The following is a 27,878-nucleotide window of genomic DNA, read 5'->3' on the forward strand; positions in this document are numbered from 1 at the left end:
ATCAGGTTGCTGAACTCTTAATGATACAGATGCCTTGTCTATAATTTTTTCTGAGTTTTCATCATATAATCCTGTATAATGACTGTTTCTTCTTTTCTGATTCTCATACCTTTCATTTCTGACTACACTTGTTCTTAGTATTTCAGCAGTCTGTCACTTGCCTAGTGTAGTCAGTTTCATTCTGATTTGCTTAATAGATTTGATTTTTATAGGAAAGCTCATTTAGTAAAAAATATAAGTATTGAAATAAGATGTGAATAATTTTGGTGGTTTATTCTGGCTTACGGATGTTCTTTGTATATGTTTTATGTTATTTTCTCCAGAGAGAATTAATTATATAAGTAATTTTGTTGGGCTTCATCTCAATTTAAAATTTTTTTTGCTGATAGTGTATGTGAAAGCATCTTAAGCAATAGCAGTGTACATGAATGCTTTTCTCTACGACTGTAAGGTCATGATCTCTTTGTACTCTCAGTATCAGTCTTTCTTGCTTCTTCTCTTTCTCTGGAGGAGAAGGTGGGGGAGGAAGAAAGAAATTCTATAGTTTCTGATAAGCTGTGGGCACACAGTGACTTCAGTGTTGACACAGCTCTGTGGGACACAGACATCAGCCCCTGTCAGCTTTATGTTGTGTTCTGCAGCTGAATGTCAGCAGGGACTCCCTTCAGATTGCTAAATTTCTTGCTTCCTGTGTGTACTCATTCAGCAAAATCTACTCCCCAAAGCAGCATTGCCAAGATTAGATGTTAATCACTTTCATAGCTGATGGATATCACCTAACTCTTTGTTCTTTATTTTTCTTTCTTTTTGATTCACATACCAGTATTTCAGTGACTAAATTTGGGGATTTTGTTAACTCATTTACCTTTGTTGCAGGTGTTTGCAACTTTTGTGTTGCAGAGAATGAAGAAAGAAGTGAATTTGACACTTGAAATGCTGCTGGAATGAACAGTATCTTTTTGGTAGCTTGTAGTTGCAGTTGTTACTGCTGAGTGTTCTCAGGTTAAACATTTATGGAAGTGGTTGTTACAGGATCCCTTGGCTGCTGCTGGTGGTGTTGTTTTTAAGTTATTTGGATGTTATTTATAATGAAATGGATCTCTTCAATCCTGTTACTGCTTAGCATGATATTTTTACTATTTTAGTTTCTGGTTTGGAGTACTATCCTTTCTATACTTCCTTTACCAGTTCCTTCTCCCGTTTTTCTCTTTCTTCCAGTTTGGCAAGTCAGAACAGGCTTTCTAGAGGACATAATGCCTGAGCTAAGAAAGTAGGATTTAAATGGGAGTGAGAGGGGAAAGGGCAGAGACCACATAAGTAGAGGTGAAGGTGTAAAAGGTAGTATGGCGATTTGGGTAACAAAAAGTAATTTGGAATTTCTAGGACTTGTGGTAAAAGTGGTTTATTGTTACTTGAATTGTTGATTATCTCTCTGAGGCCATAAAATATAAAATGTACAGTTGACCCTTGAGGAACGTGGAGATAAGGGGCACTGTTCCCTGCACAGTTGAAAATCTGCGTATAACTTTTTACTCCCACCAAAATGAACTATTAATAGCCTACTATTGACTAGAAGTCTTACTGATAACATAAACAACACAGATTTTGTATATGTATTATATACTATATTCTTATAATAAAGCAAGCTAGAGAAAAAAAAAAGTTATTAAGAAAATCATGAGGGGGCGCCTAGGTGGCTAAGTCGTTAAGTCTTTGGCTCAGGTCATGATCCCAAGGTCCTGGGATCGAGCCCCACATCAGGCTCCCTGCTCTGTCGGAAGCCTGCTTCTACCTCTCTCACTTCCCCTGCTTGTGTTTCCTCTCTCGCTGTGTCTCTCTCTGTCAAATAAATAAAATCTTAAAAAAAAAAAAATCATGACGAAGGGGCACCTGGATGGCTCATTTGGTTAAGTGTGTGCCTTCGGCTCAGGTCATGATCCCAGGGTCCTGGGATTGAGCCCCATGTCGGGCTCCCAGCTCAGTGGAGCCTGCTTCTCTCTCTCCCTCTGCTGCTCCCCCTGCTTGTGCTCTCTCGCTCTCTCTGTCAAGTAAATAAAAAGTCTTTAAAAAGAAAAAGAAAAAATTATGAGGAAGAGAAAATGCGTTTACAGTTAAAGTACTGCACTGTTTTCTTTTTTTTTAAAGATTTTTAAAAAATTTGTATCTCTGTCAAATAAATAAAATCTTTAAAAAAATAAAATTTGTGATAGGGTATAGTGCTGGTGGGTCTGTGTAACTGCGTTTTATCAATTTCTAAGCTTTATTTTTTGGACAAGAACTCTATGTGCTTTGTATAGTACTAAAAGTATGAAAGGTTCTTGTTTACTGTTGATTATCTGAAAATGCTTCTCTTTGCTTTGGATCAAACATGAACAAATTCAGGGACGCCTGCTGGCTCAGTCAGTGGAGCATGTGACTCTTGCTCTCCGGGTTGTGGGTTTGAATGTCATATTGGGTGTAGAGATTACTTTAAAAAAAATACAACATGAATAAATCCAGAGTATATAGTTAACATTTTTTGTTAGGATTGTCTTTTGTATTTTGGATAGTTTGTATTTAAGATAAAAATTTTTTTGTGATAGTTGGTAAAGAATTAATTGTTACAGAGGATGAATAATTCATTGTATTATAGGGGAAAGATACAGCTTTCCAGGGAAATTTGCATGTACTATCTACTAGCTGTTTACTTTCAAAATAATTCTCAAAATTTGTTTTGGTCAGTCTTTCATCAAAAATTTATTGAGCACTTACTATACCAAGCACTGTGCTGTGCCCCAGAGTAAAGAGATGACAGCCCCAAGTCCTAGAAAGTTTTTATTGAAGACAGAAACAAAGAAATACATTTCAGGTTAGTCTGGCAAGTGCTATTGTTTAGGGATATAGTAATGTGGCAGTACAGATCAGAACATCAAATACCCTGAGGAAGCTGTAAGCTTGACTCAGATGACTTCAGTAAGAATTATTATAAGCTCTTTTGCATCTTACATGAATAAAGTTCCGTAATGTATACATTTATATGTTTCAGAAAAAAAATTGTTCTTAATTTAACATAAAATGGTGCAATACTGGTACTTTTTCTAACTGGTCATCTTAACAAATAGTGCATTGAGTTCTCCATGATGTATTGTTTGTAATGACCCATTTTCTTGTATCCATAATACAGTAGTCCCCCCTTGGCATGGTTTTGCTTTCTGTGGTTTCAGTTACTGGTGGTCACTTGTGGTCTGGAGGTAGACCTCATTTTTCCTTCTCATTTACTGTTAGAAGGTCACTAATAGCCTAACACTACCTCACAATGCCTGCGTCATTCACCTTCAGTTTGTCACGTAGGCATTTTATTATCTCACATCATCATCAGAAGAAGGTTGAGGACAGTACAATGAACTATTTTGAGAGAGAGAGAGAGAGAGAGAGACCACATTCACATAACTATTATTACAGCATATTATTGTAATTGTTCTATTTTATTTTAGCTTTTTTTGTTAATCTCTTACTATGCCTAATTTACGAATTAAATTTTTATCATAGGTATGTATGTATTGGAAAAAACATAGGGTATATAGGATTTGGTACTATCCATAGTTTTAGGCATCCACTGGGGGTCTTGGAACATATTCCTGTGGAAAAGGTCGGGGGTGGGGGGGAGGATACTGTATTTTTTTTTTTTTTTCCTAACTAAAAATAGCTCTAGACTGCAAACTTCTGTCATTTTAGAAATCAGGATAAACTGGATCAAAGTGTTCTGTTGTTCCAAGAAACTAATGATTATATTTGGGAAGTTCTGCCTCACAGGAGCTTCTGATATTTATCTAAAACATATTGTATGAAGGGTTGCTGTGACCTTCTGTAGTTTTTGCAGATAGATGTATTATTTTTCTAATAAAAGTCATAGTCCCTGTCAGAGATTTAAGAATTTTCATTACTGTTATTCACAGTATCCTACCATTTCACTGAGATACAGCTTGGCATAATAACAGCACAATCCTTGGAGTAAATTTTAAGCTGTTACTTTCCAGTCTTTCCAGATCAACTGAATGTCAGGGTGAAAAGTGGTAGACTAGTAAGTGTTGGTATAACATTTGGAATGTGAGAAGTGTGAGATCGTTTGGAGAGTGTCATGAACAGAATTCCCAAATAGAAATTCTCCTAATGTCTTACAACTGAGATCTTCCCTTTAAATTCAATCTATCTGTTTCTGGCTGATTATTATAAATGTTTGTGAGATGTGCAGGTTTGCTCATTTTATTATCTGTATGAGTATGCTGGAAAAGGAGTAGTCTGGCTTCTAGCCTGCCTGCTGTTGTCTTCTCCCAAGGGAATTGGGAAGAATTTTTTTTTTTCTTTTTTCTTTTTTTCTTTATATTTTAATTTTTAAATTAACATATAATGTATTATTTGTTTCAGGGATACAGGTCTGTGATTTGTCAGTCTTACACAATTCACAGTGCTCACCATATCACGTACTCTCCCCAAGGTCCATCACCCAGCCACCCCATCCTTCCCATCCTCCTCCACTCCGGCAACCCTCAGATTGTTTGCTGAGATTAAGAGTCTTTTATGTTTTGTCTCCCTCTCTGGTTTCGTCTTGTTTCATTTTTCTCTCCCTTCTCCTATAATCCTCTGTCTTGTTTCTTAAATTCCTCCTATCAGTGAGATCATATGATACTTGTCTATTTCTGATTGACTTATTTCGCTTAGCATAGTTCCATCCACATCGTTGTAAATGGCAAGATTTCATTTTTTGGTGGCTGCATAATATTCCATTGTATACACCCCCCCCCCACATCTTCTTTATCCATTCATCTGTTGATAGACATCTAGGCTGGGAAGAATTTAAGTAAAGCTAGCTTGAATGTAGCCTAAAGTAGGGATGTTGATTCCTATTTCAATGGAGAAGATTGCTGTAGCTTTCTAGGCTACCAGTCAAACTATCATTTTATTTCTATTTCATAGTAAAATGGATGCAAGCAGAGCTGAAGAAGTAGACACATTAGTAGCTGTAATTTATTTCTTCACCAAAATGATAATTGCCATACTAGATTTAATCATAAGTGCTATGTGAAACTATTAGCTATAGTCAACATCTGTTTCTCCTGACTTGAATAGTGATGAATGTCCAAAAAAGGAGGAACAGTTGTACTTAGAAATCAGTTTCGGGGGTGCCTGGGTGGCTCAGTCGTTAAGTGTCTGCCTTCGGCTCGGGTCATGATCCCAGGGTCCTGGGATCGAGCCCCGCATTGGGCTCCCTGCTCAGCGGGAAGCCTGCTTCTCCCTCTCCCACTCACCCTGTTTGTGTTCCCTCTCTTGCTGTCTCTTTCTCTCTGTCAAATAAATAAATAAAATCTTTTTTTAGATTTTATTTATTTGACAGAGAGAGACACAGTGAGAGAGGGAACACAAGCAGGGGGAGTGGCAGAGGGAGAAGCAGGCCTCCCGTGGAGCAGGGAGCCCGATATGGGGCTCGATCCCAGGACCCTGGGATCATGACCCGAGCCGAAGGCAGCCGCTTAACTGACTGAGCCACCCAGGCGCCCCAAATAAATAAAATCTTAAAAAAAAAAAAAAAAAGAAATCAGTTTCGTTGTTGAGTCTAACTTCTGATATTTTCCTTTGGGATAAATTCACTCAGACTTTATCTGGGCCTTTTGACTTCAGAGGTGAAGAAGGAAACCAGAATTGATCATAGATTTCAGAGAATTATTAGCATTTTGACACATTTTTTTATTAAGGATTTTGAACTCTAACAACTGTTAAGAATCTTTACAGGGTGATGCTGACAGTTAAATGCATTTAAAAAATCCTATTTCTGATTTAAAATATTTGATACTTTTATCCTTGTTAAGAAAAAAGCAGTGCTTTTCAGAAGGTTGAAGATCACCAGAATTGAAAATTCACTACTTGCTAAGCATAATAGCAAAACCAGAAACTATGAAAGAAACATTTGGTATGTTTGCACTAAAAAAAAAAAACCTCTATGATAGCCACCATAAACTTTGTTAAAAGAAAAATGTCTGACTTGGAAATATATTTGTAACATAGATAGCAGGCAAAGGTTATTTAATCCACTTAGGAAAATAACAAAACGGGCAGAGAACAAGAACAGATGAGTCACAAAGGAAGGAATACAAGGTGCCAGTAGATATGTGGATAGATACTCAGCCATGCGTGTAATTGAAGAAATGCCAGCAAAAGAAAGAAAATACCCAGAGTTTTCAAATGTGTGGGAAATGGCCACTCCCAGATATGGTTTGGTGTTAAGTTTAAATGTGTACAGACCTTTTAGAGATAATTTTAATATATATCAAATTATAATTGCATATCCTCCAGTTCAGCAATTCCACCTTTGACAATTTATCCCTAGGAAAAATTTGGATACATGTACAAAGATAGACATATGAAGGTGCCTGTTGTAATAGTGAAAACTGAGAACCAACCTAAATATTTATCAGTGGTCATAAATAAATAATTTAATATCTATACATTGCAGTTTTATGGCAGGCATCATTTTTTCCTCATTTTCTTTATTGTAAAATACACCTTACATTTACCATCTTTTTTTTTTTTTTTTAAAGATTTTATTTATTTATTTGACAGAGAGAGAGAGGGAGGCACAAGCAGGGAGAGCAGCAGGCAGAGGGAGAAGCAGACTCCCCACTGAGCAGGGGACTCGATCCCTGGACCCTGGGATCATGACCTGAGCCAAAGGCAGTTGCTTAACCTATTGAGCCACCCAGGCGCCCCTTACATTTACCGTCTTAACTATTTTTCAAGTGTACAGTTCAATGACCTAAAGTACATTGTTGTGCAAACATTACCACCATCCATCTCCAGAACTCTTCATCCTGTAAAATTGAATCTCCATATCCGTTCAACAGTGGCTCCCCATCCCTCCCCAACGCCCACTTTTTCCAGGCCCTGGCAGCCACTCTTCTACTTTCCACATCTGTAAATTTGACTACTCTAGATACCTCATGTAAATGGAATCATATAATATTTGTCTTTTGTGACTGATTTATTTAGCGTAATGTCCTCAAATTTCACCCATGTTGTAGCCTGTGTCAGAATTTCATTCTTTTTTAAGTTTAAAATATAGGCATTTTTAGAATTTAATTTTTGAGTGGGTAGAACATCTGTTCAAATTCAAGAGGAAGGTTGGGAGGAGGGAAGATGGGAAGCGATTGCTGATTGGCATGGAATTTCTCTAAGGGGTTATGGAAATGTTCTAGAATTGGTACTGTTTGATGTACAACTTTTAATATGCTAAAAGCCACTGAATTATACACTTAAAACAGGTGAACTTTATGTATGTGATTTGTATTTCAGTAAAGCTGTTACTAAAAAAATTTCAGTGTCAGTTATACTTCAGGTAAAAAAATTTTCAAGAGGAATACAATAAATTTCTAATAAAGTGTTTTTAGAAGTTGTCCCTCAACTATTCTAGTTTTACTTTTTTTTTTTTATATTAGAGCGAGAGATAGAGAGGGAAGGACAGAGGGAGAGGGAGAGAGAGAATCCCAAGCAGGCCCCACACTCAGCACAGAGCCGGTTACAGGGCTCGATCTCATGACCCTGAGAGCATGACCCGAGCCGAAATCAAGAGTTGGATGCCCAACCGAGTCACCCAGATGCCCTCTTGTTTTGCTTTTTAAAAAAATTGTGTGACTTTCCAGAAATACTTTTATTTCTTATGCATATTTTATTTATAGTAAATAGTAAATATTACTCCCCCACTTTTAACAAAAGTGGTAGTAAATTGAACATGGTGTTCTACACCAAGCAGACATCTCTGAAGTCTGTTTTTCTTAGTTTTAGGTAAAAAGGTTTTTTTTTTAAATTACAAAAGGAAATAAAAATCAATCACAGAAGGATTACATGGTTAGATAGTATAGAAAAGTATGATGTGAAATGTAAAAGCTATCCATACCCAGAGATAGTCATTGGTAATTGTATATCCTTTTTAGACTTTTATCTCCATGTATATATACTCTTTCAAAAATTAGAATTGAGGGGTGCCGGGATGGCTCGGTCGATTGGGTCTGCCTTCGCTTCGGGTCCTGATCCCAAGGGTCCTGGAATTGGGACCCGCATTGGACTCTCTGATCGGTGGGGAGTCTGCTTCTCCCTCCCCATCTGCCTTTCCCCCTTCTCGTGCTCTTTCCCTCTCTCTCACTCTCAAATAAATAAATAAGATCTTAAAAAAAATAAAAATTAGAACTGAGATCATCCTATACTTGATATTGTGTAGTCAGCTTTTTTACACTTAAAACAATATATTGTGATCATAGTTTTTAATCACTAAATATGATCTTCATTGTTATTCTTTTTATGGATGCATAGTATTAAATTGTGTGGACATTTTTCATTTACTGTAGCTCATCACCTATTAATATCTATTTAGGTTGTTTCTAATTTTGTCACTATTATAAACAAGAATGAGTATCTTTGTACATACACCTTTGTACCCTTGCCAGGTCATTTCTTGAGATATTTACTACACTGCTATTTTGTAGTCCACCAAAATTTTTTAACAACATATGTTTTAAAATATAAATTACAAAGATTTCCATTTTATAGGGATTATTATCTCTATAAAAAGATGGTGCAGGTATTTAAATCCTTATTTATTTTTAAATATGAGGAATCTGAAATGCAGAAAGTGGCATTGTGTCCAAAATTGCATAGCAGTTAGTGTGAGAGATGGCGCTAAAACTCACGTCTTCTATTTATTCATTCATTCATTCATTCATTCATTCATTCATTCATTCATGAGAGACACAGAGAGAGAGAGAGAGGCAGAGGGAGAAGCAGGCTCCCAAGGAGCAGGGAGCCCGATGCGGGATTCGATCCCAGGACCCTGAGATCATGACCTGAGCCGAAGACAGACGCTCAACCATCTGAGTCACCCAGGCGCCTGTAAAACTCACGTCTTCTGATTGTGGGTTAGCGTTCTTTCTACCGGGGCATACTGCCAGTCCTTAAATACCTTCAGGACAAGGGGTGATTTTGTTGTTGCTTCTTCATTTCTAAAAATATGATTCTTGTGACATACTTTTGGATTCTTTGTATAATGTGCTACAATTTATCCATTCAGATTAAAGGTACATATACCTTCATTAGGGGTACAGGCTAAAGATAGGCCCTCTCAAACATTTTGTAGTTTATCTGCATTAATATCTTCATTTAATTACTCACCTATATTCTTATCTTTCCCTGTATGAAAAGCTCTCATAGTCTGTTTTTTTTTCCCCCTCTTTTGAAAGCTTTAAGTCATTTTATTTTCTCTGGGTAGTACTAGTTTCAGTGGGTTGGGAGAATAGCTTTGGTTTCAATGACAGCTCCATTATTTACTATGTGATCTTGGGCAAGTTACTTAAATCTCTGTAAGGCTAGGGTCATCATCCGTAAAATCAAAATAATAGTACATGTGTCATGGGGATTAAGTGAATTAACACATAAAAAGTGCTTGGCACAATTTGGTAGATACTACTCATTAAATGTTAGTTATTATTTAATATGTGAATTTAAATCCTTAAAAGTCATTTTGTGTTTTGATATCCTTTGTATTTTTTTGTGAAACTTTTTTTTTAAATTAATTTGAGAGAGAGTGTGCGGGAGTGTGGGGGGAGGGGCAGAGGGAGAGAATCTCAAGCAGACTCCCTGCTGAGCGGGGAGCCCAGTGTAGGGCTCTGTCTCACAACCCTGAGATCATGACCTGAGCTGAAATCAAGAGTTGGACAGTCAACTGACGGAGCCATTTAGGTACCCATTTTGGTGAAACTTTTGTATGATGTGTTTGTATTCCTGTAGATTTTCCCTTTTTCCTCCCCTACCCTTTAGTTCTATGTAATACCTTCTACTGATTTTGAACAATATCTTTATTTTGTCATGGTTCATGCAAAGTGAGGCGCTGTCGTACTTACCTTGTTTCCTGTTGGGAATAAACACAAGTTAAATAACTGAGATTTTATAGATTATCTCGATCATTTTTTTAAGACAATGTAAAACAGAATAATGCGAATCCTAATTTATTGAATTCAGGGTTCTGAGAGCCGTGGTAGCTACTTTCTGACTGACTTCCCCAATCTGCTTCGTTTTTTCTACTTGAGGAGGAAAGCTGATTTGGGGTTTTCTTTTTTGTCTTGATTCTAGCACATGCAGATGACAATCCAGGCTCTCCAGGATGAATTGCGGATCCAAAGGGACCTGAACCAGCTGTTTCAGCAAGACAGTAGCAGTAGGACTGGTGAACCCTGTGTGGCAGAGCTGACGGAGGAGAACTTTCAGAGGCTACATGCTGAGCATGAGCGGCAGGCCAAAGAGCTGTTCCTTCTTCGAAAGACTTTGGAGGAAATGGAGCTGCGTATTGAGACTCAGAAGCAAACCCTAAGTGCTCGGGATGAATCCATCAAGAAACTTCTGGAGATGTTGCAGAGCAAAGGGCTTTCTGCTAAGGCTACTGAAGAAGACCATGAGAGAACAAGACGACTGGCAGAGGCAGAGATGCATGTCCACCACCTAGAAAGCCTTTTGGAGCAGAAGGAAAAAGAGAACAGTATGTTGAGAGAAGTGAGTGACTGCTTTTTCCCTTAAGACTTACTGATGGTCTTTTTTTCCCCCTGAATAGTCAGCATCTTAGCTTAGATAAATTTATATGTTCTACTGAGTTAGTGGAAAGTAATTTCTTCTTTGGTGTTTAAGTGCTTCACTGATTTCTCTTTTGATTGGCTCTCTTGAGTGAGATGGCATTGACTGGTATGTATACTGGCTTGATAACTTTCTGTATCTTTTTTCCCCCCTCCATTTGGTTTCTGTAGACTCATTTTGTTGCTAGAGGGGCAGAGAATTTTCTTTGTTACTCATCTCTTAATTTGTTCATAGAGACACACGCAACAAAACCAGAATCAGAGTACCTAATTATTATTTAATTTTAGAATATTACTAAGAGAAAGTAAGGGGTTACCTCAGTTTAGGTGTGCTTATATAGTCCTTGGCAGTAGTAATGGATGTTTGCCCTGTGGTTTCCATGGAAACTTGCCTTGCTGTAAAAGATACGTAATAAAAATCATTTGCTGCCATGGAGGCACAGTGAGAAAGAATGATACAGAGGCACACTGCAGTTATTTTTTATAGAGGAAACTCAGACTTTAGCTGACCACTGTGACTGTTGATAATTCTTTGCTTTTCTAGGTAATGATTCATTTTAAGGAAGTATAAATGAAAAATTCATCTTACATTGAATTAAAAAAATTGACATATAATTCTCTATATGTGGCCAGAGACTTTAGCCATTTGGATGGGGAAAAAAATCTCAGAACTGTGTTAGTTTTAGTCTGAATGAAATATGAGGAAAGAAATTTAAAAAAGGTGGAATATTCCCAAAACAGCAAAATAGCAACTTTAAAAGACTACTTCTATATTTGAAGTTCTATAACTTCTCCTTTTATAAAAATTCTGAAATATTTATTTACAGTGAGGATATTTTATTTTTGATAAAGGGGAAATTCAGTGTTTTTTAAATAACATGATTTTATTACGCAGTAAAGTCACTGTAGGTTATTGTAGTAAGATTAGGAAATAGATTAGCAAAAAATCAAAACCCCAGGTATTGTTACCTAGCGATAACTGTTATGTATATGTTTACAGTCATTTTTATTATGTATACATTCTTTTTATATTTCTTTCTCTTAAAAAGGTAGAATACTCAGGGCACTGGGTGGCTTAGTCGGTTGAGCATCTGACTCCTGATTTTAGCTCAGGTCATGATCTCAGGGTTGTGCAATCAAGGGATCGAGCCCTGTGTCCTAGGGCTCTCTGCACTCAGCGGGGAGTCTGCTTGGGATTCTCTCTACCCCTTCCCCCCCTGCGCTCTCTTGCTCTCTCTCTTAAATAAATAAATCTTAAAAAAAAAAAAAGAATGCTATCCATTAGTATTGTCTAATATAACTTTCTGTGATGATGGAAATGTTTTTTATCTGCTCTGTTCATTATGGTAGCCACTAGTTACATGTGCCTATTGAGCCCTTGCATGTGGCTAGTGTGACTGAGGAACTGAATTTTAATTTCTATTTAAATATAATTAATCCAGAATTAAATTTAGTTAGTCAAATTTAAAGTGTCTACATGCAGCTAGTGGCTACATATTAATGCAGGTATGCATAATGCAATGTCACCTGCTTTTCTTAATAATTTGTTTTGACCACCTTTCTTTGGTCAGGTACAGGTAGGGTTTTGTAATTTCTAATGAATTTATAAAGTTCCATTGCATTTATTTGAATACCTTTTGCTGTTGAAAATTTTATTTTCATATTAATTTTTCAGTATTATAAAACTGCTGCACTGAATATCCTTAACCATGTATCTCTGTACATTAATTTTTGTGTTTAGGATAAATTCCTAGAAATGAATTTGCTCAAAGTGTGTGTACATTTTTGAAACTGAATAATCTTATCTTCCAGAGTGATTGGACCAGTTTATGTTCCTAGCTGCATATAATGTGTTCTTATGATTAATCTGCAGCTATGTACATGTTACGCTCTTCAAATTATCAGACTGTGATATTTTAGAAAATTGTTAATCAACTGCTGTGTCAAGGAACATTCTGAGTTTGTTTCAGTTTACTTTCAATTTACTTTACTTTATGACCTGGCCATAGAACACTATTAGAGAAGTTGTGATAATCTTATACAGCATGCAACATGAAGTCTGTACCAACATCATGAATTTTGAATGTTAGGTTTTTAGTGCTTCTGTTCTGAATATTTCGACCTATGCCTATTTATTTATTTTATTTTATTTTATTATTTATTTATTTATTTATTTTTTAAAGATTTTATTTATTTATTTGAGAGAGAGAGAATGAGAGACAGAGAGCACGAGAGGGAGGAGGGTCAGAGGGAGAAGCAGACTCCCTGCTGAGCAGGGAGCCCGATGCGGGACTCGATCCAGGGACTCCAGGATCATGACCTGAGCCGAAGGCAGTCGCTTAACCAACTGAGCCACCCAGGCGCCCTATTTATTTATTTTAAAAAAATATAAATTGAAGTAGAGTTGACATACAATGTTATGTTATTTTCAGGTGTACAATATGGTGATTTGACAAGCCTATACATAATGTGCTATGCTCACAACAGTATTTGCTACCATTTGTCACCATACAGTGCTATTACAATACCATTGACTATATTTCCTCTGCTGTACCTTTTATCCTTGTCACTTATTCATTCCATAACTGGAAGCCTCCCCTTTACCCATTTTGTCCATCCCCCCAACCCATCTCCCCTCTTGGAACCATCAGTTTGTTCTCTGTATTTTTGGACTGTTTCTGCTTTTTGTTTTTTCTTTTATTTTGTTTTTTAGATTCCACAAATAAGTAAAATCATATATTTGTCTTTGTCTCACTTTTTGCACTTAGCATAATACCCTCTAGGTCCATCCATGTTGTCGTAAGTGGCAAGATCTCATTCTTTTTTATTATGCCTATTTAATTTTGAGTTTTGGAGTTAATAAGGGGTGAATAGTTAAGGATTGTGAAAAGCCACATTGTTATTCTGGCAGAGAACAAGCAGAAAGATGGTGAATTTGAAAAACCAGTAGGAAAAAACCCATGAATTTAAGGCTTATTTTCAAGTAACAAGCTCTACAAATATCAAGTCCCACTTACGTACATAATGTGGAAAGAAATACAGGCCTTGTCAATCATACCAACACACAATTCCAGTTGCTGTTAGTAACATAGCATCATTTTATAGGAGACAAAATCATACGAATTAAAATCTTTAAGAGCAAGTGGAAATGATTGCTTCAGAAACAAATGTTCTTTTTTAAAAAAGATTTATTTACTTATTTTAGAGAGAGCAAGCACAAGTTGGGAGGGGGGCAGAGGGAAAGGAAGAAAAGCAGACTCCCTGCTGAGGGAGAAGCCCTAAATGGGGCTTTATGTCACAACCCTGAGATCATGACCTGAATGAAATCAAGAGTCAGATGCTTAACCGGATGAGCCACCCAGGTACCCCTGGAACCAAATATAAAAAAAAAAAAAAGAAAAAGAAAAAGAAATCTTTAGAATTCTTGTTTTCTTTTCAGTTTCTCCTATTTACCTTCAAGACTTAGACCAAATTTCAGTTCTTCTGTGAAGTTTTCCTTGTGTAGCTTTATACATATATGTAGATGAATCAATCATATATTTATATTTACATGTATGTTTCTTCATCATTCACTTAATTTTTTGCATCAAAGATACATTTTTTTTAAAGATTTTATTTATTTATTTGAGAGAGAGAATAAGATATAGAGAGAGAGCATGAGAGGGGGAGGGTCAGAGGGAGAAGCAGACTCCCTGCTGAGCAGGGAGCCCGATGCGGGACTCGATCCCGGGACTCCAGGATCATGACCTGAGCTGAAGGCAGTCACTTAACCAACTGAGCCACCCAGGTGCCCCTCAAAGAAACATTTTTTTAAAAAGATTTTATTTTATTTATTTTATTTTTATTTTTTTGAGAGAGATAGACTGCGAGCTGGGGGGTGGGGATGGAGTGGAGGGACAGAGGGAGAGAGAGAGAATCTTTTTTTTTTTAAAGATTTTATTTATTTATTTGAGAGAGAGAGAATGAGAGACAGAGAGCACGAGAGGGAAGAGGGCAGAGGGAGAAGCAGACCCCCCGCTGAGCAGGGAGCCCGATGCGGGACTCGATCCAGGGACTCCAGGATCATGACCTGAGCCGAAGGCAGTTGCTTAACTAACTGAGCCACCCAGGCGCCTGAGAGAGAGAATCTTAAGCTCCATGCCCAGCACAGAGCCTAACACAGGGCTCAATCTCATAACCTTGAGATCATGATCTGAGCTGAAATCAAGAGTTGGTCACTTAACCAATTAAGCCACCCAGGTGCCCCTAAAGATCTTATTTTTAAGTAATCTCTATACCCATCGTGGGGGTTGAACCCACAACCCTGACCATGCTCTCTTACTGAGCCATCCAGGTGCCCCCAAAGATACATTTTTTTAAAAGTTTACTTTGAAGATTTATGTATTAGAGAGAGAGAAAGAGGGGTGTGCATGTGCATGTGCATGTGCACACGTGTGGCGGGAGGCAAAGAGGGAGAGAATCCTTAAGCAGACTTCCTGCTGAGCCGGAAGCCCAACCTGGGGCTTGATCTTACAACCCTGAGATCATGACTTGAGCCATAATCAAGAGTTGGAAGCTTAACTGACTGAGCCAATGTGGTGCCCCACCAAAGATACATTTTTTTTTTTTTAAATCTTTATTTTGCCAGTGTCTAACAAATACAGAAATCGAGAAATGTTAGTTGAATAAGTTGAAATGCAGGCAAAAAATTTAAACCTGGAACTTACAGAAAGGATAGAGTTTTGAGTTTTTTTTTTTCCCTGGTGTGACCGGGTACTAAAACCTGATGAAGATTTGAAAACAAGTTAAATCCCAAAGCTAGTTTTGCTTATGAGTTCACTTACACATGTTATAAATAAAATATTAGCAGATAGAATCAGCATTATGGTAAAATGATAATACTCCGATCAAAAGGAGTTTATTCCAGGAATGCCAGAATGGCTCAATATATCATACATAGTTATAGTTTGTATTAGGTAAAAGGAAAAGAGAACCTTGTGGTATTTGACGGCTGTCTCAAAGATATTAGATAAAATGTTACAGATATTTTCACTGAAAATGAAACAAAATGAACTAAAAATAAGGATTGAATGTTACTTTTATGGTAAGATTTAAATAAATAATAACATAATAAATGTATATTATAAACATATTTCAAACTAATAGCCAGCATCAAGCTTACTGTGACATACTAGAAATGCCCGTTGAAGTTAGAAAGAGGTCAAAAATGGTTGTGTTCATCAGTATTTAACATTATTTTGGAAGTGTTAGGTAGTGCAATTAGATAAGGAAATGCCATAAATAATATCAGTAATGATAATGGAAAGGATATGGCTAAATTGTCATTACAGTGTAGATGGGAATATTAATATAAAGATGTCACTTTACCCCAAATCTGTAAATTTAATGTAATCACAATAGGAATGATTTTGAAACATGCCCTAATGACGTTGTAGTTTATTTGCAAGAAGAACAGTGCAGGAACACTTGCTTAAACAGATCATGATGCACGTATTTGAAATCCAGTGTTATTAAAATGTGTGGTACTAGCACAGCAATAGATAGCTAGATCAATGAAACAGAATAGGATCCAGAAATAATATAGTTTTCAGTATATGATGGATGTTTTGAAATAGTGGCCATCCATTTGGAAAACAGTTATATCATTATATCAAATTAAATTCTGGATGAAATAAAGAGCTACTTTTTTAAAACATAAAAAACACTAGAAAATATAAGCAAAAAGCTTTTATTTTTTTTATTTTTTAAAGAATTTTTTATTTATTCATTTGAGATAGAGAGATACAGAGAGAGACAGAGTAGGAGCAGTGGGGAGAGGAAGAGGGAGCAGAAGAGGGAGAAGCAGACTGCTTGCTGAGCAGGGAGCCCAATGTGAGGCTCGATCCCAGGACCTGGAGATCATGACCTGAGCCAAAGGCAGACGCTTAACCGACTGAGCCACCCAGGCGCCCCAGTAAAAAGCTTTTAATATAATCTTGGGATAGGAAAGAATCTTTCATTGCCATAGCAAGAACCTTAAAGAATTAAATTTGTGTATGTTAGAAAATACAGTTAATAAAAGTTAAAATGATAATTTGGGATAAAGCTTTCTAATATATGGCTAGACTAATACATAAAGATTGTTTCTAAAACAATAAGAGGCTAGAGGCCCTTGGTACCACCTTTCCTTTCTTGTTTATTCAACAAATATCTTTTTTTTTTTTTTTAAGATTTTATTTATTTTTTGACAGAGGGGGAGACAGCGAGAGAGGGAACACAATCAGGGGGAGTGGGAGAGGGAGAAGCAGGCTTCCCACCGAGCAGGGAGCCCGACGCGGGGCTCAATCCCAGGACCCTGGGATCATGACCTGAGCCGAAGGCAGACGCTTAACGACTGAGCCACCCAGGTGCCCTTCAACAAATATCTTTTGAGCCTCTGATATGTATTTGATCCTGGGGTAGTCATGGGCTATACATTTTTCATGTCAGCACACGTGGTCTCTGCCCTCCTAGAATTTAAAGATCTGGTGGGAGACAGTAAATTGATAATTATGAGATGAGCTACGTGATTGGGTGGAGTCTAATTATGTTGCGGGAAGGGATTTCTGTAAACAGGATAAGCATCTTTGAGGAGGTGCCCCTTAAGGGAGATCTGAAGAAAGACAAGGGGAATATCTTGCTGAGCATTTGGATAAAATCCTTTCATGAAGAAAGGGTAACAGTTTCAAAAGGCCTCATGGGAAGGAATTTTGAGGAAACAGCAAGATGGCTAGGGGGCAAAAGTAAATTGTATAAGGTGAAGGCTGGCATCAGATGACAGGTTGAAGAGGTAGCCAGGGCCAAATACATTCCTTTCATTCATCAGATATTTACTGGGCACTAACCATGTGCAAAGCAGTAGGGAAATAGCAGTGAACAAAACATGCCCTCTAGGAGAAAAAGCACTTGCCTTCATGATCCTTGCAGGTAATGCAATTGTTATATTCAAAGTGCAAGAAGAGTCCTTTCCAATGTTTAATCAAGGGAATGTTAAGATCTGGTTTGCCTTTTACAATTTACTCTGCCTGTGTTGAGAACGAATGGGGGAGGGAGAGTCAAGAGTGAACAGGGAAGTCTAATAAAGAACTTAACAGCTCTAGTCTAGGTTAGGTGAGTGGCAACTTGAAATGACCATTGCACATTGTATTACTAGTGGATCAATAAAGTCAAGAGGAATTGTGAGTTGGCAACACCAAGATATCCATAGGTTTTATTTATTGGACTTTGACCGTCTTTAAAAAAAAAAATCAGTATTTCATCAGTTCTAAGACTCACGGTTTTTCTTATTTTAACAATATGGAATTGAGTTAAATCTTACCTTTGATGGCATCTTACAGTCTGTCAGCGAGGCAGTCATGCTGGATTTGTTTGCCTGTGCATTCAGAGTCATATACCTATTCCTTTTGTTACCACTTTAGTTTAGGGTGTGAGCATTGTTGGTATTTCTCATGTTAACTTTAATTGTTGATCAGTATGTCATCAGTAATAATCATGTAGTGAATTGGCATTGAAACCAAAGTTACTGACATAGGGAAAGTTATAAAAACAGTTCAAATGATATATAGTTAAACTTTGGTTAAATAAGTACAAGAGAACTCTTATAGTCAGTATAAAATAAAAATTTTGAATGAAAAAGTTTTGTGTTGTAATTTATTTGGAGGCATTTCCTCCCTTTCTTTCCACTACATAAAACAGTGGTATGTACTACAATCAATGGCATCTTAGATTTGATGAAGTACTATAACATTAAAATGGCATTCATATCCAGGAGCATTTGTGATTAGTTTTCCATTTTGTTTATGAAAATGATTCTGTAGTGACAGGTAAATAATTCTCCCAAATAAAAGCCAAAGAAGAAAAAAATAAATTTAAATTAAGCATCATGTTTTGTTTGTACTGAAATTACATTTTTATGGGACTACTTATTGTTAGATCTTATATTGTTTCCTGCAGTACTTTTCCTTTGATTGATAGAAAAGTGAAGACATTTATTGGACAAATATTGAACCACAGTCAAGACTTGTCTCAGTCAGTGCCTGGGGCTTGGGCATATAGAGTTTTAATAAGCTTTATAGGTAGTTCTGTTATACACCAAAGTTTGAGACCCAAGTTTGGGTTCTCATTCTGTTAGCAGAACATACTTAAAGTTGGCTATGGTTGGATCTGCATTCCATATGCATACCAAACATTATCTGTAGGTCAAAAAAATACTATATTTCATACCTATATATGCTCTGAATTTTAGAAATGTAGATGCTGTTGTGGTAAATAAAATATAAATTTGTTTTAAAACATTATTACATTCATGCTAGTTTTTGTGTCTATAATATTTCAATCAACAAACCTTGTTAGCATAACTGCTATCATATCATCTAGGGGTTTACAGAAATGTTTGAGGTTAAAAGTACTAATATTTGACTAGGTTCTGGGCTAGGAATTCTGAATCTAACTAGTATATCTGAGGAATGCCTATTTTTGTCATTGGCAGTTGTAAGGTAGAAGCAGAGAAGATAGGAAGGAAAAAAAGTAAGAGAAAAAATAGAAACAGACAAAGAATAGGAAGAATTTAAAAAAAGGAGGGGGTCCCAAGTTTTCTGCTTTGTGAGTGATTTTGGAAAATATGGACAGTTGCATACCATATTCAGGTTATTCTTCCCCTTTTCCTTGTATCATTTGTGCCCATTTCTGTTTTGACAAGATCACGTTTTCTCAGTAATGCCATTACTAGAGATGGCAAAGGGTTAAAGTATAATGGTTTCTGACACAGAGAACCACGAGGACTCTTTCTGCTTATTCTCCCCGTCTTCTTTATTCCTGTCTCCTCTGTGTTTTGAGTACAGTAAACCCAGAACTTGTGTGGAGGATTGAATCTGTGAAGGGGTCTCACAAGCAATCTGGAGCTTCTACCCTTGAACCAAGGGTGCTGGGGGCTAAAACCTGAAACTTGAAAGAAAGAAATTTCAGACATAAGTACTACTTTGCAGTCACAAATACTCCTTTTTCTCAGTTGTGTAAGTAAAAGTTGACTTACTTTTTTTTTTAAAGATTTTATTTATTTATTTGACAGAGAAGATGAGAGAGAGAGCACATGAGAGGGGGGAGGGTCAGAGGGAGAAGCAGACTCCCTGCCGAGCAGGGAGCCCGATGCGGGACTCGATCCAGGGGCTCCAGGATCATGACCTGAGCCGAAGGCAGTCGCTTAACCAACTGAGCCACCCAGGCGCCCAAGTTGACTTACTTTTTAAAAGAAACTACTTAAAAGAGAAAAATAGGAAAATTCCTAACTTGCTTGGTTTCTAACTCTAGATTAGTCATTATTCTTTGGTAAATTAGTGAGAGGAAATGAACACCTTTTCTTTTGTCTACCACAGTTGACAGTATAACAAGATCCAGATAATCCTACCTGTATTTTAATTGTTTCATTTCAGGCCAAAGGAGTGAAATAGAGTGAGCAAATAGAATATTCTAGTTCTTATTTTTATTTGAATAGTACATTCATTTCTATTTCCTGTCTCCTCTCTTTATTAACAGTGCATGCATGAGTCAGAGGCTTGATGTACTCAGTGGGAAAGGGGAGTTTATCAGCTCACTGACTGCAAGATGTATTCATAATGAGTTTTAATGTGTAGGCTTCTGAATGGAAATTTGTTACAAGTGATAGGTTTAGAAATGTCTTCATAGGAAAACTTCTGCCTGTGAATGGTTTAAAATGCATCCTAGTTCCTTAGCAAAGGAGGATTTTTTTGTTCAAATGGATTTGTTTTCCTTATGTTTTGCTTATATGCTTGCTAGCATTTAAAATTATTATCGTTTAACCTTAAGACATTTGGAAATCTACCTTATTTGGAATTAGGTAATAGGAAAGAAGTCAGATAAAATTAGTTCACTATCGGAGTTGTGAGGTATTTCAAAGAAATGCAGTTTTAATGTTTTCAAGTTGATACAGAAATACCAAATGAAAAATGTAAAGTATAGGTTATAGAATTTTATTAATAGATGAAGATGATTTACAATGAGCAGGATTCATTTTATTTTTTGCTTATTCTTTTAAACATTTTACACTCATTTTATTGAATAAATATTACTAAATATCTGCTGTGTGGCCAATTGATCATCTTGCTTACAGTGTGGAGAATAGATTAAATGTGGACAAACTGGAGGTGCAGAGGAAGCTGAAGAGTTTGTTGTTTTAATGTAAGTGAGAGATTGTTATGGCCTGAACTAATGTGTTGGGATTTTGTCCTGGATTAGTGTGTTCTGGATTTGACTCTCTTCCTTAAGTGTTTTGCCTTGTGAAAATTAATTGTGGATTAACTTGATCTTTAGAAGACTTGCTTTTAAACGCTGTTAGGGCTGACAAAGATAGCCTTTCCTCTTTCAGGGCTAAATTAGCTCTACTTCTAAGACTTGGCTTTTCTGGTGTCTCTACTAAATGCCTCTGATGTTCTCCTTACTTTGGTTATTTGGAGCTAGGATTTTTCCCAGCCCCATGTGAGTTCAGGTAGTTGCTCAACTCATAGCTCTCTGATAGTTGTTCTGTCGCTAGTAATTGTTTCATGTGGAGTCTTGCCCAGTGCATGCGCACTTAGGGTTTGGCCAGAGACTCAAGGGGACCTGTGTCAGATTAGGCACTGCTGCTTTTATGGCTACCTTCCTTCTCTGTGATATTCTGCTCTGCGCGTTTCTGCTGTCTTAGGAATCTTATCCATTGATCCTTCTTCTGAGTTCTGCATGACTGCTATCTTCTGTTTGGGCTTCCTCTCCCTGCTTCACATACTGAATAGCAAGTCTGGGCCATCAGTGTTTGTTTCTCCTCTTTCAAAGGATCATAGACCTATGCGCTTGTTTTCCAGTGTCTGAAAACAGTTACTTCGTGCATTTTATCTAATTTTAAAATAGTTTACAACAGGAGGGCCAGTTTTCTATCCATTATGGTCAGATCATGTTGGTTTTGTAGAGAGTGAGAAGCAAATGGGAAACTCATTGAAGGATTCAAAGCAGACTAAACTGTCATACTTTGTTGATCCTTTGTGAAGATTACCCTGGTGCTCTCTTGAGAATGGACAAAGGAAGTGGAGGGAAACTAACAGCTGTCGTAGTAATCTAGGGTTCAGCTGAACTGGAAATGGAGTGAAGTAGAATAATTCAAGACATATTTTGAAGATGGAGCAATCCCTGCCTCCTATTTGAATTGGTTGTGGGAAATGAAGATCTGGGAAGAATGAGACACTGGTGTTTGGCTGAACCACTGGGAGGGTGGTGCCATTTAATAAGATGGAGAACACTCATCTCTCATCACACTCATCAGATGAGAGGCTAGATTAAGGAAGAGAAAAATCAAGAGTTTTGTTATGGACAATATAAATTACCTATTAGACATCTAAATAGATATATCAAATGAGCAGTTGGATAAATGAGTCTAAAATCAGAGCAGAGGGCCTAAGAATTCACTAGTGTTTCAGATAGTGTTTAAGCAATGTTATGGATTAGAGAGTTAGATGGAAAAGAGAAGAGGGTTTAGGACTTGTCACCTGGTCACTGTAAGTATTTAGGGGTCTAATTTAGAAGGAAGAACCTGCAAAAGAAACAGAAGAAGCACTTGGAGAGAAAGAAGAATAGGAGAGTGTGGTGTCATAATAGTCAAGAGAAAATGTGTATATAGGAGGGAGTGGCCCACTGCTTTGAATGCCTCTGAGAGTTCTAGGAAGATGAGGACAGAAAGGTGTCCACTAGATTTGGCACCCTGGAATTCACTGGTGATGTGGATGAATTGTTTGAATGGAGAAGTAGAGAAAGAAATAACTAAAATAATTAAATTAAAGCACGTCTTCCATTGTGTTACTGGAGAGATCAACTTTGGGAGACTGTTGCTATAATCCAGGCAGAATCTCTAGGAGGGCTGGAGAGACTGGGTATAGAAGTTATACAGCCAAAACCAGTCTCCAGTCCATCGTGCTCCTTTATCGGTTTGGTGAAGACAGTGCTGCTCTTGGTGCAGAGCACAGACACAGCAGCCTGTTTGGCTGACACCACTGACACTGCTCACTACCTTTGGAACCTCTGCCATTCCTGAGAGTGGGAGCTCAAGGTAGCTGCTGCCTCTGCCACTCATTGCCGGAATTGTCACTGTTCACGTCCCCAAGTCTTCTGTTAAAAGATTCTGGTGGAGATGAGGTCTTGTGTCTGGACTTCAACTGCAAGAAAGGCTGGGGAAAAAAGTATGTGGCATTTTTAGCTTTTATTGTGGAAGGAAGACTGTCTTAAAATGTGGAATCCCCAAACATAAAAGGGAGATTAGATATCATGGTAAGAAAGAGTGATAGATGTCCACTACAAGGTTAGATAAATAGATTTTGCAGGTTATCCATGGAACGGTAAGACAGTTGACTTTTGAACAATGAGGGGGTTGGGAGCTGACCCTTCTTTTTTTTTTTTTTTTTAAAGATTTTATTTATTTATTTGAGAGAGAGAGTGAGAGAGAGAAAGAGCACAAGAGGGGGGAGCGGGAGAGGGAGAAGCAGACTCCCCGCTGAGCAGGGAGCCCGATGCGGGACTCGATCCCGGGACTCCAGGATCATGACCTGAGCCAAAGGCAGTTGCTTAACCAACTGAGCCACCCAGGCGCCCCGGGAGCTGACCCCTCTATAGTCGAAAATCTGCATAGAATGTCTGACTCCCCCAAAACTTAACTACTAATAACCTACTATTGACTTCAAGCCTTACTGATAACATAAATGGTTGATTTACACATAGTTTGTATGTTATATGTATTAGTTACTATATTCTTCAGGTGAGCTAGAGAAAAGAAAAAGGTATTAAAAATCATAAGAGAAAACACATTTACAGTACTGTACTATATTTATTTAAAAAAAATAATACGGGTGCCTGGGTGGCTCAGTTGGTTAAGCGACTGCCTTCGGCTCAGGTCATGATCCTGGAGTCCCGGGATCGAGTCGCATCGGGCTCCCTGCTCGGCAGGGAGTCTGCTTCTCTCTCTAACCCTCCCCCCTCTCATGTGCTCTCTCTCATTCTCTCTCTCTCAAATAAGTAAATAAAATCTTTAAAAAAAAAAAAAATAATACATATAAGGACGTCTAGGTGGCTCAGTCAGTTAAGCGTCTGCCTTCGGCTCAGGTCATGATCCTGGGGTCTTGGGATGGAGGCCCACGTTGGGCTCCCCACTCAGCAGGGAGTCTGCTTCTCCCTCTCCCTCTGCCCCTCCCCCTGCTTATGCTCTCTCTCTTTAATGAATATAAATAATAAAATCTTTAAAAAAAAGAAAAAATAATACATGTATAAGTGGACCAGTATAGTTCAAACCCGTGTTGTTTAAGAGTCAACTGTAGTTGAATCTGTGGGATTGGGGAAGGGCTACCTTGTATTGGTGTGCACATTATTCAGCCAAACAAGAGCTTCCTGCTGATGGAGCAAGTGGGGCTTAAAACTCAACCAATGTTTCATGGTGAGGTTGCATCTACTCCAGAGGGGTTGCTTTTTTTCTAATTCATATTAAGTTTCTCTGTGAGCTGGTGGAGTTCCTGGAGTGGGGCTATAGAACTGAGAAGAGTTCCAAGGATGGAATTTAGAAAATGTCTGTCTGTGCTTAGGCTAGGGAAAGGACAGCGAATAAGCCTTTAGAGTTAGGATAATTCTTTAATGGAAGGCAGTTGAAAATTTTAAAGACGTTCCTTCCTTAACTCTCTCTATGGTTTAAAAAAAGAAAAAGCTATTATGTGGAGTTCAGAAAGGATGTGGACTGACAACAGCTATTAGATTTAGGAACAAGATCGTCCTTTATTTGATATTGTAGAAAGAGTCATCCAGTAGTGAGGTGAAGAAGAAAACTAGCTGATAATTTATTCATTTTTTCAGTCTTTCCTTCATCCAACAAAAGAATGGATATGGAGGAGAAATAATTTTTAATGATTGCTTACATGTCACACACTGTCTGAGGAATACAAAGGACAGTTTTGCTCTGAAGGAGTTTATGGTCTGGTATGTTAGAGAAGATTATTCCAAATACAGTAATTCCAGACTGAGGGAAGAGTGGTAAGAGATGAGGTCTTGTAGGCTACTGAAGGGACTCTGATTTTGCTTTGAGTCAGATAGGGAACTATGACAAGAGTTTTGGGCAGAGGAGTGACAAGATTAAATTCATGCTTAAAGGTCACTCTGAGTGCTCTTTTGAGAATAGACTGTAGGGGAGCAAGATAAAGGTTGGGGAGCCTAATTAGGAGCTTTTTGTTGGATTTAAAAGATATATATATTTTGTTTGTTTTTAGATTTATTATTTGAGAGAGAGGGAGGGAGAGAGGAAGAGAGGGAGGGAGAGAGGAAGAGAGAGAGAGCGAGAAAGAGAACATGCTGGGGGAGGGACAAGGGAGAGAGGGAGAGAGAGTCCCAAGTAGACTCTGCTGAGTGTGGAGCCTGATGCGAGGCTTGATCCCGTGACGCTGAGATCACGACCTGAGCCAAAATCAGGAGTCGGATGCTTAACCAACTGTACCACCCAGGCACCCGTAAAAGATATATTTTTGTTTGTGGTTTACTCCAAGTGGTAACAGTGGAGATGGCAAGGAGTGCTTGCATTTTGGATATGTTTTGAAGTTAGAGTTAACTGGATTTCCTGATTGTGGCTTGAAAGCAGAAGGAAGGCATTAAGACTCAGGTGTTTCACCTGAGTGACTGGAAGGATGGAGCAGGCTTTAGAGCACCACCAGGAGTTTACTCTTGGGCTTGAAGAGTTTGAGGTATTTGTTAAACGTACAGATGGGATACCTTGTTGAATATTTAAGGCTGGAGTTAGGGAGAAAAGTAGCAGAAAGGGTGGTATATATTAATAGTGGTTTGCACTATAGTTTCAGCAGCCAACTGGTAAATGTGGATGTTCAACAGTTACTGGTTTTTAAACTGTTGACTTTATAATTTAGAACTTTTGTCAGTTAGTGGCACTACTCTTTGAGGAAGAGGTAACCCAGTGAAGTGTGCAGTTCTGTTTTCTGTTTTCTCTCAAACCATTCTTCCTGGCCAGGCAAGAATGAATAAGTTAGGTGAAAGGTATAATTAAAGTATTATACATTCCTTTTATTATGGTTAAGTATAGTTCAGATGGAAAGTATTCATCTGTGTATTCTCCGGGATCACTAGAAGCTATGTCAGGGTACTTTGGAAATGTTGACTGATTAAGTCAGAGACATTCACAAAATCTGACAGGAAATAGCCTGAGGTGGTCTGATAACTTCACTGTGACCCTTGAAGACCTTAATTGTGATATTACTACCATCGCTTCCTTTCTTCCTGATTCTGAACTCACTAAAATTTAGATGAAAAAGGATAGTTATGTTTTTATGACATTTTGTAGACATGAACAACCTTATCTTCTTTTTTCTTTCTACTTGTCACCCCAGTAGAGAGAGATTTTCATCACAGGTAGCCAGGTTGTTACTCCGGGGTAGATGCTATAGAAAGGATGTGGTTAACACAAATGCTTTCAGTAGCTCTGTGCAGTGCAGACTGATTGTGACTGCTTTTATTTCTTCTTTTAAAAGGGGAATATTTCTGATCTCCCTTTTGGACTGTTTGGAGTTCTGATTTATATGTCTTAGAGTTATGTGGAAAATTGACACACCAGTCTGGGGTTGCGTTGTAGTTTCCATCTGTTGTACTGATTTCATCTGTGTGACTGATTTTAAATAACTGGGTGTTCACTGACAGGGACCCTTTATGCCTGTATGTTTGACCCTTGTATTTCCTTAGCCTGAATGCAGCCTGTGGGTTTTCTGATCCACTGGGGAAGGTCTGGTGGACAGGGATCAGAGTGTCTTGTAAGGCTGGGGTAATCATCATCTTTACACAATTACTCCCTCTCCCCCGTCCTTCCCTACCCTCCCTTTAAGAAAAAACAAGAGTGTAAAGGAGGACACTTACTCTCTTTTTTGCTTCTCTTGTATAGGAGATGCATCGGAGATTTGAGAATGCACCTGATTCTGCCAAAACAAAAGCTCTGCAAACTGTTATTGAAATGAAGGTAAGTTAAGAATCTACAAGAATCTTGTGAGTCACTTTATACTTTGAAGTGATTACAGACTTTCCTGTGTGAGTTTTAGAAAGTGGTATGTAATAATATTTCACTTATTTTGTAGATTGAGAAGACATAGTAAGATGATTAAAATGACACTTTAAAAGAACTTCAGTTTTATTCCCTTTTAGTTATAGATCATAACTCAAATGGGACCAAGAAGGCTTGTCCAGAATTTCTTTAAATGAGCTATGCTTAAACCTTTTGATCTCAGGACCCCTGTATTCTCTTAAAATGACAGGTTCATTCATTCATTTTTAGAAAATGCCTGCCTAATACTAAGTCTAGTAGCCATAGTTTGTCAATTGTTCTTTCAAGTAAAAATGATGTTCCATGAAAAAACTACCTAATGCAGCTTGCAACTCAAAGAGGCACACAAGTGCTATTCTGAAGGAACAACTGTCGTACTTCAGTGGGCAGAAATGCCTAGCTCCTTCCCATTTCATCACACAGAATATTAAAAAGATGTGTTCCTAAGGGTTGTGACTAATTAAAAGTAATAAATTTTACTGCTTCATTAGGGGCATTCTCAAGGGAAGCAGTCTTCCAAAAATTTTATTTCTAGGGGCTCCTGGCTAGCTCAATTGGCAGAGCGTGTGACTCTTGACTTTGGGGTCGTGAGTTTAAGACCCACATTGGGCTGAGAGCTTACTTATTTTTTTTTTAATTTCTGATATTTCTTTCTTTTTTTCTGTGAGTGCCTGACACTGAAGAGTACAGTGACTGCTGGTATAGTTTGGTGCCACTGTCTGTTGTCCTAAAACACTAGCAGTTTTTTCCCACTATTGCTTTTATACCTTTAGTGCAAATGTTAACGTAGTGGAGAAGGCAAATAAAGTCATAGTATTATTATGAAAATAGTTTTGACTATGCAGACTTCTTGAAAAGGTCTGGGGGGATCCAGCACATAGAACATGGACCATACTTTTGAAAAACTCTGCCTTAAGTTAATGAATAGTTAGAAATCTTTGGGCTCTGTGTTATGTTAAGAACTTGCCTTCTAGGGGCGCCTGGGTGGCTCAGTCGTTAAGCGTCTGCCTTCGGCTCAGGTCATGATTCCAGGGTCCTGGGATTGAGCTCCGCATCGGGCTCCCTGCTCAGCGGGAAGCCTGTTTCTCCCTCTCCCTCTCCCCCTGCTT

The 27,878-nt window shown here is 37.8% G+C and overlaps 1 protein-coding gene across 7 annotated transcripts in view; it reads left to right on the forward strand.

The window, feature by feature from the left end:
• ERC1 (ELKS/RAB6-interacting/CAST family member 1) overlaps positions 1 to 27,878 on the forward strand; it is a 555,561-nt gene that overhangs the window by 81,398 nt on the left and 446,285 nt on the right. For all 7 annotated transcript variants that reach the window (XM_054507254.2, XM_064591742.1, XM_045874103.3 and 4 more), the window contains exons 3-4: positions 10,150 to 10,566; positions 26,614 to 26,688. In XM_054507254.2, the coding sequence (XP_054363229.1) occupies positions 10,150 to 10,566; positions 26,614 to 26,688 (492 nt within the window). The remainder of the gene's footprint in view (positions 1 to 10,149; positions 10,567 to 26,613; positions 26,689 to 27,878) is intronic.

The sequence above is a fragment of the Mirounga angustirostris genome, unplaced genomic scaffold, assembly GCF_029215605.1.
Source record: "Mirounga angustirostris isolate CCGP_5_RB_7025 unplaced genomic scaffold, mMirAng1.0.hap1 SCAF_5, whole genome shotgun sequence".
NCBI classification, from domain to species: domain Eukaryota; kingdom Metazoa; phylum Chordata; class Mammalia; order Carnivora; family Phocidae; genus Mirounga; species Mirounga angustirostris.